We start from the raw sequence: 13,697 nt of genomic DNA, 5'->3' as shown, positions 1-13,697 counted from the left end.
GCCCTGCCCATGCACCTCCCTGGGCCTCAGTTTCCTCCTCTGTGAAATGGGCCCAGCAGGCAGAGTCGTGCCAGAGTGGGAGACGGTGTGTGAAGCCCCCGGGGCCCCGAGAGTGGGTGAGAGCTGCTGGCGGTTATTATTACACGGACGAGGAGGAGGGCAGCCTTTCAGGTCTGTGGCCCGGCAGGACCGGCCAGTCTGCGGTTCGTGAATTCAGCAGATGCTCGTGCTGCACTTCGCTGGGCCAGATCTGCTCTGGGGGCCGGGGGTCCAGCAGGGACCGAAGTCCTGCCCTCGTCCAGCTGACGTTCTTGTGGGGGCGGCAGACAACAAGCCAGAAAAATCAGCAAAAGGTAGTCTTTTCAATGCTGAAAGTGCTCAGGAGAGAAACTAAAGCAGGCATGCGTCAGGATAGATGAAGTCGCGGCCATCCGGGGAGGCCGCTCCCAGGCTCCTCCCAGGGTCTGACCCCAGTGCCCCGACGCCCAGGAGGGGATTCGGGAGCCGCCCTAGACCGCGGGGCCCTGCCCCTGATTTTGCACTCAATGGCTGAATCGTCCCGCAGAGACCTCGTCGGGCGGGCTCAAGGTGGTGGCCTACGTCTTCGTCAGCGTGGGGGCCGTCACCATGCTCATGGGCTTCCTGGGCTGCCTCGGCACGGTCAGGGAGGTCCGCTGTCTGCTGGGCCTGGTGAGTACAGCCCTCCACACCGCCTGCCAGCCCCGGCACCCAGCCCAGGGGGCCTGAGCCCCGCACTGGCCCAGACGGGGTGGGAGCATCTCCCGAGGCGGGTGGGGCGGTGCACCTGGTGGGGGACCCGCAGCTGACTCTGTGCCTGCTCTGTGTCCCCAGTACATCACCTTCCTCCTCCTGATCTTCGTCGCCCAGGTCACGGCTGGAGTCCTCCTCTACTTCAACATGGGCAAGGTAAGCACCCCTCCCTCCCCGCCCCCGCCTGGACTGGACCTGCCACGCAGGGCATTGCCTCTGAGGGTGGGGGATGGACAGAAGGCCTCTCAGCTGTCACAGACGAGCCCAGTGGGTGCCAAGGCAGCCTCCCGGGCCTCCAGTGCCCTGGGATCACGTGTGGAATGTTAGAGAAAAAGGCAGTGTCTGTGGGTCGAGTCACTGCTGGGTCTGAACTCGCCTCTACCCCACCACTTTCTGGCTGTGTGGCCGTGGGGAAGTTGCTTGCCTCTCTGTGCCTGTTCCACCTTCTGTAAACTGGAGACAATAATAAATTTAACTCTCAAGGTTGCTGTGAGAATCCAGTGAGGTTATCTTAGTAAAACACAGCAAGTGCTTGGTTTATGGAGTAGAAAATCAGGCTGACTGTGGCTTAAACTCTAAGGAGATGTGTTGTTGGCTTAACCAGAAGTAGGGTTTGGAAGCTCAGAGACTGTGCTTCTGGCTGGCTGTTCAGTATCCTCATCGTGCCACTCACTGCATCATGCCACTCACCTCATGGTCACAAGATGGCTGCCACAGCACCAGCACAACATCTGTGCTGCTGTGGCCAGAAGAAAGGGAAAGGGGCAGTGCCAGCCATGGCCATCTCTGATCAGAGAAGCAAGTCCTCCAACATCTTCCCCTGACTGGGTTACAGAGGCACCCCTGGCTTCAAGGGAGGCTGAAACAGAGAGGATCCAGCTTTCAGACTGGAAAGACAGAGGCACAAGAGAAAAGGGAGCCGGGAATGGCTGTTGGGTGAGCCAGTTGATTGTGACTGTCACAGTTATCATTTATGGAGCACCTACTGTGTGCACATGGTATCTTCTAGAAGCTTTACACACATCGTCCCATCCACACAGCTCTGCACTGTGAGTATTCAGTCGACAGGGAACCAGATGCTCAGAGAAATGAATAACAATAGCAACATCAGTCATAGTCCTAGAAGCCCAGCATCCCTAAGGGGGGTTCGGCCCACACCGTGTACTGAATACGGCATTGGCCACTTCACTTCATTCTCTTGCTGACCCTCCCCGCGCCCTCGCAAGGCAGGGTGAGAGTCCCCATCCGACAGGTGGGGTGGGGGGCACCCAGCAGTCAGTGGCCAGGCCAGGTGAGCGTAGGCTCCCCGAGGCTAGCCCGGAGCTCACCCACTCCAGACCCCACTGCACGCGGCCCGGGTCCCAGCCGTCCCCCAGGGCTATACCGTTCTTGTCCCCCCATGGGGGTGGCGGAGCTGGCGGCCAGGTGGGCTCCTGCGTTTCACCACGTGAAGGTCACGTTGCCCAGATCCCTCTTAGAAGGGAGCGGAGAAAACGTTCCACCAACGTCAACGACCACCGCTTACTAGAACTTGGAACAAGCCTGGTACTAAATGCTGCGCTCAGACTGCATTCCCCGTACTTGTTCCTCACAGCAGTCCTCTGGGATCCTGGGTGTGGATACCCTCATTTTCAGATGTGGAAGCTAAGGCACAGAGAGGTTAAGCAACTTGGCCAAAGGTTACACAGCTGGTAAGCGGCAGAGCCAGGATTTGAACCCAGGCAGCCTGGCTTCTGGGTTCATGCTGATGAAATTTTCATTGTGGTGGTTCCTACCTGAATCTGCTTGACTTATTTATAATCCACACTCAGCCTGTTTCCCAGGAGAATTGGAGCTGACTTCCAACATAAGCACAGGGTAACTAAAATCAAAATGAGAGAGATCAGAATGCACACTGAGAGAGAGGAAGACCATTATTCCTGAAGCCAGGGGATGAGATATGGTAGCTAAGGGTCAGTTTGAACACTGAGCTTCCTGGCTGCCAAGGCAAAAGAGGAAATAGTGGTTTCAGTAGATGAAAGGAACCTCGCTTGGCTATGAGACAGGACGGCAGTGTTGAGGGGAGGGAAACTCGCTGCCCCATGGAAGGGTTGTAGGATCAGGTCTTCCTTTCTGCCCTTGGGTGCCTGGAGCTTATCTGGGACCCAGTCAGGGGTACGTTATAATCCGGGTGGATAAGAACTGGACCCCGGTGAGCTGGTTTCTGTGACTCTGCAGGGTCTTGGGAAGCCCACCTTCTCACACCCTGTGTGTTTCCCTATCTCACAGTAATAAAGAAGGCGCCCATCTTTTGGACACTAACCATGTGCCAGGGGTAGAGCTAGGAACTTGACACAAATTTCAGTTTTACGAGCATTTTCCAGTTTAAGAAACTGAGGCCCAGGACAGCAAAGTGACTGTTGGCCAGTCACACACAACTCGATGCAACAGAGGGATTTCCGTCCTGATCCCTCTGACGTGGGGCCCCGTCTCCCTCTGCCCCGCGCTGCTCCCCACCGGCTGGTATAATCCCTGCTTGGCTGACCGTCGGGAGCCGCGCCTCAGAGGCGTCCCCCAGCCCCGAGCGGGCCTTGTTTGGAGAACCAGGTCTCCAGTCCAGACTGTTTGGCCCCCTGTTCTCTCCTCTGCCTCCTGCACCCCCAGACCCCGCCCCTCACGCCCCTGGTCCCAGCCCACCTCACCTCCGCCCGGCTCCTCTTCTGGAAGGCAGGGGGAAATTTCCTGGCTGCTGGGGAAGTCCTGGCGCCACTCTGTTGCCCGAGTTGCAGTGAATGATTTATTTTTTCTTTCCCAGCACATTGTAAATCCCAGGGGAAGACTAAACATACCCTTGGTGGTGTTTATTCCTGCAGATGGGGCCCAGCTGGGGCGGTGGGACTCGCTGGAGCCTGGAGGAAACAGGCCTTTTACAGGCCGTGGGCCGGCTCTTTCCCGCGCTCCAGGCCTCCTGGGCAGGTGGGAAGGACTGAGCCCCGGGTTCCCCTGAGGTGGTCTCCCGGGCTGTGGTCTGTCCTTCCTGCCCTGCTGTCCCAGGGCAGTGACGGGGGAGGCTGGGACCTGAGCCAGGCCCGTGCCCTCTCAAGCCCGGGTCCCCGTCAGCCCGGCTAGGGCTGCAGTGAGCACCGACCGCACCACTTTTATAAAACAGAGAGCGAGGCCGGGGCCTCGACCCCAGAGCCGAGCTGCCCGTGCTGGAAGCCCTGCTCTGAGACCTGGGCACGTTCCGCGGCCCTCTGTGCCTCGGTGGCCCCCTCTGTCTAATGGCGGTAACCGTACAGGTCCACACCCTTATCTGCAGTTCTCAGCTCCACAGACCACTCTGAAAACCACAGCCACCGTCTGCCGCTCATCTGGTGGCAAAATCCAACCTGAACGGAAGCGAGGCGATTTACGGCCTTTTAAACCCCATTTAGGGTCCCTCGGGAGTTATAAACGGGAGAGGCGGCGGGGTGTGGCACGTACCCCAGCCCGGTCCTCAGATGGCAGCGCTCCTCGGTGCCGGCAGCGCTGTGCCCAGGATGCCGAGCGGTGCCCTAGGGGAGGGCGCAGCAGACGTGGCGCCTGGCCCCGAGCAGATGCTGGCCCGCATCACTGCAAGTGATTGTCATTGTCGCCATTAGTAACTTCGTTAATGCCTAGCAAGGGCCCAGTAAATGGCAGCACTCCTGTCATCATCAGTATTAACGTGAGTGTTAGCCAGGGCTGTGGGGACCAGGATTTGGGTGTGAAGTTAAGATTCCTCTGGCCGTTTCCAGCCTCCATTTCGTGGGCAAAGCCCAGCTCTGGGATTCAGGGACCCTGTGTTCTGGGGGGGTCTGCCGCTGATTGCTGTGTGGCCTTGGACAAGTTACCCAGCCTCTCTGAGCCTCGGGTGCCCTCTTGGGCCGTTCCCAGCTCTGACTCTCTGGGATGCTGACTTGTCCTCTCCAGACAGTGGAGAGGGGAGAGGGTCAGGAGGAAGGGAGTGGGCGTATGTTTCCTACGATGCTCTGGGCACTGGCTTTGGCCATTCCGCTAACAGCCTGCTGCGGTGAGGCTCTGAGAGGCATTATCAGCGGCTCGAGCAGAAGGCCTGAGGGCTGGCAGCTTGGAGGGGAAGGGGGTCGCGGGGTCTGGGGGGAAGTGGGGTGGGGGCGTTGACGGTGGCCGGGCTGGACTGCTGTGTGCTCCGCAGAGAGGTGGACCCCCCTTCCCTGTCCCACCAGGAAGCTCCAGATGCCCAGCGTGCACACGTCCTGAGGCATAGGTGGCAGAACGGGTTCCCAGAGGGCAGTGCGGTCCTGTGAGTCATCTGCTCACCGCGATGGAAACCTCCTGGTCCACGGGCTTGAGTTTCTGCCGGCCCTGGGGGAGGCGGCCAGACCCAGGACAGAGAGGGGACGGGGGACGTCCTTTGAGGACAGGGAAGAGGCGTCCAGGCTGGCCTTCCAGAAGGGATCACAGAGAGGGGCAGGACGGAGACTCTGGGGTCCCTGCTGGGCGCTGGCCTGACTGAGGCCCTGCCCTCAGGGAGCTTAGGGCTCAGGGGACGTGAGGGGGCCTCCTGCTGAGTCCTGGGCCACTGGTTGTGTAGACAGCAGCCCGGCTTTCAGGAAAGACTCACTAAGAGTGAATACACCACCCCCTTCACGTTCCCCATGGCAAGGGCCACCTTCCTAACAGGATTCCGGGAATGAAGGCTCAAAGCATTTGGAAACAGCTCCTGTGGGGACCCGGGGAGAGGACAGAAGATGTGGGTCCATTACATGGCACTTGGGCCACTCATTATAAGGGGCAGCCTGACACATCGGAGCATGCAGGGAGGTCTGAACACCGTCCCAGAGAGCCGTCACAGGAGCCTGGGGCTACCCGGGGGAGGAGGGCGTAGAGGGAGACGTGGTCTGGTCTCAGATATCTGAACAGTGTTTGTCCTGGGAGAGAGCGATCTGCTTGTTCCGTGTGATCCCCGCTGGGACTTGGGAGGAGGGGAGGATGAGAGCCAACACTAATGGGTAGAAGTCATTTGGGCTCAGCTTCAAGTGAATTGCTTGTATCCAGAGTCTTCCCAACCCTGCCATGTGCTCTTTTGTGAGGTACTGAGTTCCCCATCACAGGGAGCATTTAAGCCGAGCCTGGAAAAGTATGGGAAGGATTCTTACATTTGGGTGATACGCTGGATTCAACACTCGCTTCTAGTTCTGCCTCTCTGTGAAAAGTCACACCACCAGTGAAATACAAGCACAGCATTGGGGGGGTGGGGGGAGTAAAGTCACCCAGTGAGTGGCTTGCTGTGATTGAGATCTCAGGCTTCTGGAGCTGCAGGTATCGGGGTTACGCTCATCTCTGCTGCTTGCTAGCTATGCGATCTTGGGAAGTTCTGACTCAATGAGCCTCAGTTTTCTCTTCTGGGAAATGGGGAGGATGGTACCGGGCAGGCCCAGGGCTGGCTTCCTTGGCGTGCAGCCCGAGCAGTCACGCAGGGTCCCACACTTAGAAGGGTCCCATGCTCGATTGATGCTCTGCTGCTTCTGTCTTGAAATTCTTAACCGCTTTTAAACAAGGGGCCCTGTGTTTTCATTTTGCACTGGGCTGTGAATTACACAGCCGGTCCAGGGCAGGACTCTTGATTGCGTGTGACAGTAACCCGACTGAAACTGGCCAGGCTGGCTGCAGGCTCAGCTGGATCCAGGTTTCCAGGTTTCCAAAGGCTGCCACTAGAACTCTGTTCCTCTCCATCCCTCAGCCCTGCTCTCCTCCCTTGGCTCCCTTCTCAGGCAGGCTGTCCCCTGTGGAGCCGGAGGCGGCCACCAGCACCTCTCCCTCATCCCGCCAGATTAGCGGAAAGAGAGGCCATGTGTGTGACCCTGCGTCACGTACCCGTCCCTGAACCTCTCGCTGAGCCCAGGGTGTGGAAGGCACTAAGTGGCAGCCTGGGTCTCTGCCTGCCCATGGCAGCGAGGGGACAGGGCTTCCCAGCCACAGGGAGGGATGGAGGGGGGCTTTCCCCTAAGGAAAGGAGTTCCTGTTTCAAGAAGAAGAGATAATGGGTGCAGGGCAGGCAGATGCCGCAGGCGGCCCCTGCAGGGATGCACTGAGAGGGCGAGCATCGTCCCGCCCTCCCTCTCTCCTCCTCCTGGTCTCAGCATCTTCCTGTTGCCAGGGTGACCTCCCTGGGCTCCCAGCACGGCCTCCTGGGCGTTGGGATCCTAAGGCATCGGCCCCAAGCTGACCCAGCCCCTGCAGCCCTGCTCCCCGTGCCTGCCTGTGCCTCTCAGCCACATTTTGGGCTGGAGGATGATGTGGCATTTCCATGGAAACCACCCAGCCTCAAAGGAAACCACCCAGCTTCCATCACCTTCTCATTTCAGGGGGCCTGAAACAAGGAAGTCTGGGCTGCTGTGGCAGCCACACTGGGGTATAAATAGGGCCTCGGTCGGCGGGGGACGGTGGCTGGGGAGGATGTGAGGGAGGCGGCTCTGCATGCCGATGCCTCTGGGGAACCCCCCCTTTCCACGGCTCGGGGATCATCTGTCACTGGGGGTTAGAGGTGGAGCAGAGATGGTCCGGGCAGAAAGACCCAAGACCTGCAGATGGACAACCCTAGCTGTGTGACATGGGCAAACCACTTAGCTTCTCTCGGCCCTCCTTAAAACTGCTCCCACCTCCTTCACGGTGTGGCCATGTGCTTTAAATGCTGATAGAGCTTCATGGGTAAAAACTGGGGTTCTGGAATCGGACAAGCCTGGGTCCAAACCTCAGCTCTTCCGGATGTTGGCTGTGTGACCTGCGGCAAGTTAATTCACCTCTCTGGGCCTCGTTTTCTGCATCTCTATAAAGAGGGAATGAAGTCAATACATAGACCACAGGCCTGCTGTGAGGATTAAAGGGAGATAACGCATTAAAAGTGCTCAGCACAGAGTTGGTAGCGACAAGCTGTTGATAAAAGTTAGCCACTATTGTGATTTGTTACTGGTGGGAAGGCTTTGTAAGTTGTAGCGCACTGTGCCAGCAACACAAAAATGATCATGCAAGAGTTTTATCGAGAGGGAGCCGGCAGAGAGCAGTCCTGGGGCGGGGCTGCCGGGAGGGGGGCTGGGTTCGCAGGGTGAGTGAAGGGCCGGGGCCGCAGGTCCATCCGGAGGATGTGGCTTCTGTGAGCCCAGCGTGCGCGGGCAGCCTGTGGGGAGCTGGCGGAAGCCCTGCTTGCAGGGTTCCGAGCCAGGCTCTGAGCCTGGAAGCACCTGTCCCGTCTCCCCAATTCCCCTTTCTCAGCAACCAAGGGGCGGGGGCGCGGCTGTCCCCTGGGTGCCCCTGCCCCTGTCGGGCCCCTCGCCCTGGGATCCACAGCCCCAGCAGGTGGCGGTGACCAGTCCATCATGCAGGGGAAGGCGCCTGAGCAAAGTCCACGGGAGGGGCCGGGGTGGGGGCCGGCCGGGGCTGGTTCTCAGAGGCCCCCACACCTGGGGCCGGGCTTCTCGGGCCGAGGGAGGCCCTGTTCTCCGCTTTCGACAGCTCTCGGCAGGTTTCGGGTTTGCGTCTCTCTGCACAGCTGACTGCTTCCTGCCAAGATCCCCAGTGAGGGGCCTTTGGGGCAGAACCCTTTTGTTCCTGCAGCCCTCGTCTGCCTTCTTTGTGAATCAGTGTTTTCTCGTGGAATTAGGGAAAAGCAGATACTTCACTCTTCCTCGTCCTGAGCACGGTGGGGGATGTGGAGGAGAAAGACGATAAATCCTGAGAACAGATGAGCGTGTAATGCCGATGCTACAAAGAACCCTTGCGGGATCAGGAGGCCTGGGAGGGGATGGAGAAGGGCTGGTGTTCTGTAGGGTAGTCCAGGAAGGCCTTTCTGAGGCAGTAACAATTGAGCAGAGCCCTGAAGGAAGTGGAGAAGAGAGCCATGGTAATATTTCGAGGAAGAGAATCCCAGAAGGCGGGAACAGCAAGTGCAAAGGCCCTGAGGCAGCGTGCCTAGCACAGAACAGCAAGGAGGCCTGTGTAGTTGAAGCAGTGGAAGCAAGAACAGAGAAAACAAGGTCTGAGAAGAGCAGGGGCCAAATGAAGTAGAGCCTGTGGGCCACTGAGAGGACGTTGGCGTTTGTCCTGAGGATGGTAGGAGGCCACTGGAACAGCAACATGGAAAGACTCGTGTTTAAAAAGTCACATGGCTACTGAGTGCCGAACAGACAGCAGGGCGGGAGGGGATGGCCCTGACTACACTGGGTTAGCGTTGGGACCCGCAGGGGGCTGGCACCCAGGGAGTGCCAGGGAAGGGGTTGGAACGGACGGTGAAATGCCGTGAGCGCGTCCCCAGGGCTGGGGACCGGTTCAGGAGATGTGACCGGAGGTGGAGCCGGGTCCGGGGAATCTGACCTTGCTCCTGCTCTCCCTCTGCAGGTGAAGCAGCAGATGAGCGACATCGTGATCCAGCTCATCCGGGACTACAGGGACAACAAGGATGACAGCCTGCAGGAGGCCTGGGACTACGTGCAGGCTCAGGTAGGGTGGCCGTGTGTCTGCGTGTCTGTCTGGCCGTCCGTGGGCCCAGGTGCGCCTGATGGAGGACGTGCTAGCGGGTTTGTACGTGAGCGTGTGATTGATGGGGCGGGGGCTCCTGAGCAGTCCCCTCCTGGCACCCCGGCCGCCACCAGAGTCCCTGCTCGGGGCCCAGGGACCTGGACGCTGCTCCGCGGCTCGCGGTGTCCCAGCTGGGGCCAGAGAGGGGGCAGCTCTCAGCCCTCTCATCTCAGGCCGGGTGGGGGAGTGGGGGGCTCCGCCCTGGGCGTTACGGGACTGGGTGCCAGGCTGATGTGCTGACGCGAGTCCAAGTGGAGGTGACCTCTAGGGGAGGAACCTTCTGGGGTGAAAGGAATGTTCTATCCAAACTTTGATCCAGGTGGCGGTTATACTCGCATGTGTGTAGAGACTCATCAGGCTGAATTAGTGTGCTTAGTGTATGTGTATTCCACCTCAGTGACAGAGAGACAGACCGACTGACTGACGGACTGACTGTCCCACTGGGTTCCCAGCCGGCCTTGGTGGTGACCCCACCGCCACACACACGAATCGACCTCAGCGATCCGTCCTGGCTGTCCCCCGTTTCGTGGTCCCAGATGCTGTGTGCTCTTGGCGGGGACCCGCCCTCTCTGGGCCGCAGCCTGGTCCTCTCTCCCGTGAGGGCGCTGGGCACAGTGGTCACTGAGGCCCTGCTGCCTTGGGGGAGGGCCATGGGGCGGGGGGCTGGGCGCACACAGGAAGACGCCCCGTCACACCTTTGCTTTGACCCACGACTGCTAAGCTCAGGGGGAGGCGGATGTCCCGGGATGACCAGGCGCCACCCTGCAAGGGGCCTGGGGGAGAGGGGTCCCTTGGGAGGTGGTGAGCGCCCCGCCTTGGGAGGTGGTGAGCGCCCCGCCGTGGGAGGTAGTGGACTGGCTGGGGGATCCTGAGCAGGCAAGGCCTCTGGACGCTTCTGACGCCTGTCAGACGCTGCTCGAGACGGCGGCTGGGGGCCGACGGTGCGCAGGCCCCGAGGGCTGGGACGCCGACCCGCCGCTCCCTGTCCAGACCTGCGGGCCCAGTTTCCTCTCTACAGAGTGGAGCCACGGCTCCCCGCTCACGGGGATGAGTCCATAAATGACCGTGTGCCGCGTTGGCGGTGGTGTTTTATTAGTCACACAAGCACTGGACGGGGGTGGTGGCTGGGGACCGACCTTGGCCCGCGTCAGGGCAGGGCCTGGAGAGGAGGGCTCTGCCTGTGTGGGGAAGGGCCAGGGAAAGCTGCCTCACGTTGCTGGGGTGCGGGAGGGCTGGGAGTGCCCCCCAGAGGGCCAGCCTTTCTGCCAGAGACCAGGCAGCTGGGCATCTGCAGCATCAAAAATGAAACCTGGGCTGGGAACCGCCTGCAGCCGGGAAGCCTGAGCGTGCTTGGCATGCCCCCTGCTGGCCGCTCGCCGCCCTGAGATGGGGAGGAAGAAGGTGGGGGCGCCAGCTCACCTGCGCCGGCCCATTGATCCTCCCAGGGCCCCCAGCATAGTGCTGGCATCATCCCATTCTCCAGATGAGGAAACCAAGGCTCAGAGAAGTGCCTCGGCTTCCCACGCACAGGGCGGGGCCAGGATTTGAAGGCACCCGCCTCCCCTTCACCTTTCCAGGGCATTTCCAGCCCAGGCCCAGCCCCTGGGATCCCAATCCTTTCGGAATTCAAGCCCAGATGTTATTGATCTGAAGCCTCTTGGGGTCCCCTTCATGAGACCCATGGAGACCCCACTTAGCACACGGAGCCCAGAAAGGCTTTCTTTGCCTCTGGAACTAGAGCGTTTTCTCTGCTAAAAAGGCAGAATTGACCACGTCTCCTTTTTTGCTTTGGCCACCAGGAAGCTCAGAGCCAAATCTCAACTCTGGCACCTGAAAGTAGGACTGGCCTTCCCTTGTTCTCAAGCCCTGGGCTGGGCACTTTGCCTGCCTTGACCCATTTAGTCCTAACAGCCCTGTGAGTTAGGGATCTTTGTTGCCCCCATTTTGCAGATGAGGAAACAGAGGTTAGTACTTGCCCAAAGTTGAGCAGCTGGCTGGTGGCAGAGCTGGGATTTGAACCCAGGAGCCTGACTCCAGACCTCACCATCATAACCAGATGCCGTCTGCCCTCCCTGCGTCCCACACCCCTCCGTTCTGTCTTTCCACTTGAACTTCCCTCCTATTCCGCTTTATATTTTTGTGGTCCTGATTTTTGCTTCCTACCATGTTCGTGGTTTATGGTGCGTGTTTCCTGAAAGCCCCTGTAAATTCCTGTGGCTCACAAAAGCCGGAGTGAGACCCCGACTCTAATCCCACCGTGTGGCTGGGACCCGGGAGGCGGCCCCCGGAGCGGCCTGGCACGAGCAGCCTGTCCCCGCTCTGCAGGTACAGTGCTGCGGCTGGCAGAGCTCCTACAACTGGACGGACAACGCCGAGCTCATGAATCGCACCAACGTCACCTTCCCCTGTTCCTGCAAAAAGAGCCAGGGCGATGACAACCTCCTGGAGAGGAAGGGCTTCTGCGAGGTCCCGAGCAACACAAGCCAGAGCGGCAACAACCCCGAGCTCTGGCCCGTGTACACGGAGGTGTGTGGGGGCCGGGGGTTCAGACACTCGGGACGCCCAGGCTGGCCTGGCCTGCCGCTCCTCTCTTCCTCCCTCCACTCAGCTGTCCTGCCTTTGATTCATCTGTTCCTTGTCATTTATCCATCCAAGGAGCATGCAGACCCCTCTCCGTGGGCCCTCTGGGCTGGGGGCCCCTCCTGGCGATTCTGGGTGATGGAGTGGGCGATGTGGCGTGGGTGACGTGGGTGACGTGGCCGTGTTGTCCCTCGCAGGGCTGCATGAAGAAGGTGCAGGAGTGGCTGCAGGAGAACTTGGGTGTCATCCTGGGCGTGTGCGTGGGCATCGCTGTCATTGAGGTGGGTCCCCCCCGCCCTCCCCACACTCCGTCCTCTCGGATTGTCCCTGCTCCGCTCATGTTCTTGGGGAGGCTGAGGCCCTGCGGCGAGCCCGGCCCGAGCACCGTCCCTCCCTGGCCCCTCTGCCGCCCGACTCCCAGGCTGGTCATGAGGCCCTCATTGAGGATCCACTTCATCTGGAGGAAACCCGTGTGTGGACCTGGACGGCGAGATGCCGCTCCGGGGCCTCTGGGGGACCAGCCTGACTCGCCCTCTCCCTCCACAGCTCCTGGGGGTGCTCCTGTCTGTCTGCTTGTGCCGGCACATCCATTCCGAAGACTACAGCAAGGTGCCCAAGTACTGAGGCAGCCGCTGTCCCCAGCTCCCTGCCCGTCCCCCAGCCTCGGGCTCCGGGGCTCCCTGGCTCCCTCCTCCAGGCCCGCCTCCCCCCTCACTGCCGAGGCCCCTTGCCCGTCCTGTGCTGGCTGGAAGTGGGGGGCTTTCTGGGGCCTGGACCCCTCTCCCTGTCTGTCTGCCTCCGGCTTTGAGCCCGGCTGTTCCGTGGCTCCTCTGCTCCCTGCCTGCAGGGTTCTCTTGGCAGCTCCGAGCAGATGCTGTCTGCAGCACCCCTGCGCAGGTGGGCTGGGTTTCTCCCTGCTTTCAGGGCTGTATATAGTGTGGAGGGGAAATGTATTAGAAACCGGGGTGGGGGTGGATCAGGCGCCTGGGGCTATCAGGGACTGCCCACTGCGTGGGTCAACTCGTTTTCCACTTTGATGCTTATGTATTTGGTTTTCACATCTTCATTAAAGGTGGTGGGAGAGGGTGGGCTTTACCTGACTTGGGAGAGACACCCCTTCTCCAGGCCTGACCCGGGCCCACCCAGGCAGCTCAGATCCGCCTGGCCACCACGTGGCGGCAGCGTCCAGGTGAGCTGGGCCGAAGGGGTCTGGCCTGGCCCTGGGCTGCTGAGGGAGTCAGAGGGGCGCACCCTCGGGGCGTGGCACCCAGCTGGCCCTGCATTCGCCTGGACCCCGAGCTGTCCAGGGAAGGGAGCGAGCCTTCTCCTGTCCTCCGCCCCCGGGAGTGGGTGGGTGAGGCTGTGCCTTGTAGCGAAGTGGGGAGGGGCTCCGTGCAGAGTTCTGTAAAAGACGCTCGAGATTTGACAACTGACTTGATTAAAGAGGCTTTGTAACAATCCAGCCTGCTGTGGTGGGGACGCTGCTTCAGGGGTGGAGGAGGGGCCGAGCGGAGGGAGCCAGGGTGAGCAGAGTGGCTGGGTCTGCAGGAGAGGGGGGCGCCCTTTCTCGGCATCTCCGGCCCCCTGTTAAGCCTGGGGAGTGTGATGCCCGGCCCTGGTCCGTCTGCCTGGCTGCTGGCGCGGCTGCAGTTTGATTTGTGTGCGGAACCAGGTGTCGATCATACCTCTAGGTTCCTGCCTCTGAGACCAGGGTACAGGTGACCCCAGAAGGGACACAGAAGTGGGCTGGGTGGGGGGTGAGTGAAGCCACAGGATAAACGTGGCCTCTTTCT

General features: G+C 60.3%; 1 protein-coding gene across 1 annotated transcript in view; it reads left to right on the top strand.

Moving 5' to 3' along the window:
* The window catches only part of CD82 (CD82 molecule), a 50,637-nt gene extending 37,275 nt beyond the window's left edge, over positions 1–13,362 (top strand). The window contains exons 5-10 of the mRNA XM_014792507.2: positions 566–690; positions 853–927; positions 9,145–9,246; positions 11,650–11,850; positions 12,102–12,185; positions 12,451–13,362. Of these exons, the coding sequence (XP_014647993.1) occupies positions 566–690; positions 853–927; positions 9,145–9,246; positions 11,650–11,850; positions 12,102–12,185; positions 12,451–12,528 (665 nt within the window). The 3' untranslated portion in view covers positions 12,529–13,362. The remainder of the gene's footprint in view (positions 1–565; positions 691–852; positions 928–9,144; positions 9,247–11,649; positions 11,851–12,101; positions 12,186–12,450) is intronic.
* Positions 13,363–13,697: the final 335 nt, after the last annotated feature.

Source organism: Ceratotherium simum, chromosome 34, assembly GCF_057802395.1.
Source record: "Ceratotherium simum simum isolate JZ-2026a chromosome 34, ASM5780239v1, whole genome shotgun sequence".
Classification (NCBI taxonomy): domain Eukaryota; kingdom Metazoa; phylum Chordata; class Mammalia; order Perissodactyla; family Rhinocerotidae; genus Ceratotherium; species Ceratotherium simum.
Note: the sequence above shows the minus strand (reverse complement) of the source record. Positions and strands in the feature narration are given on the sequence as shown.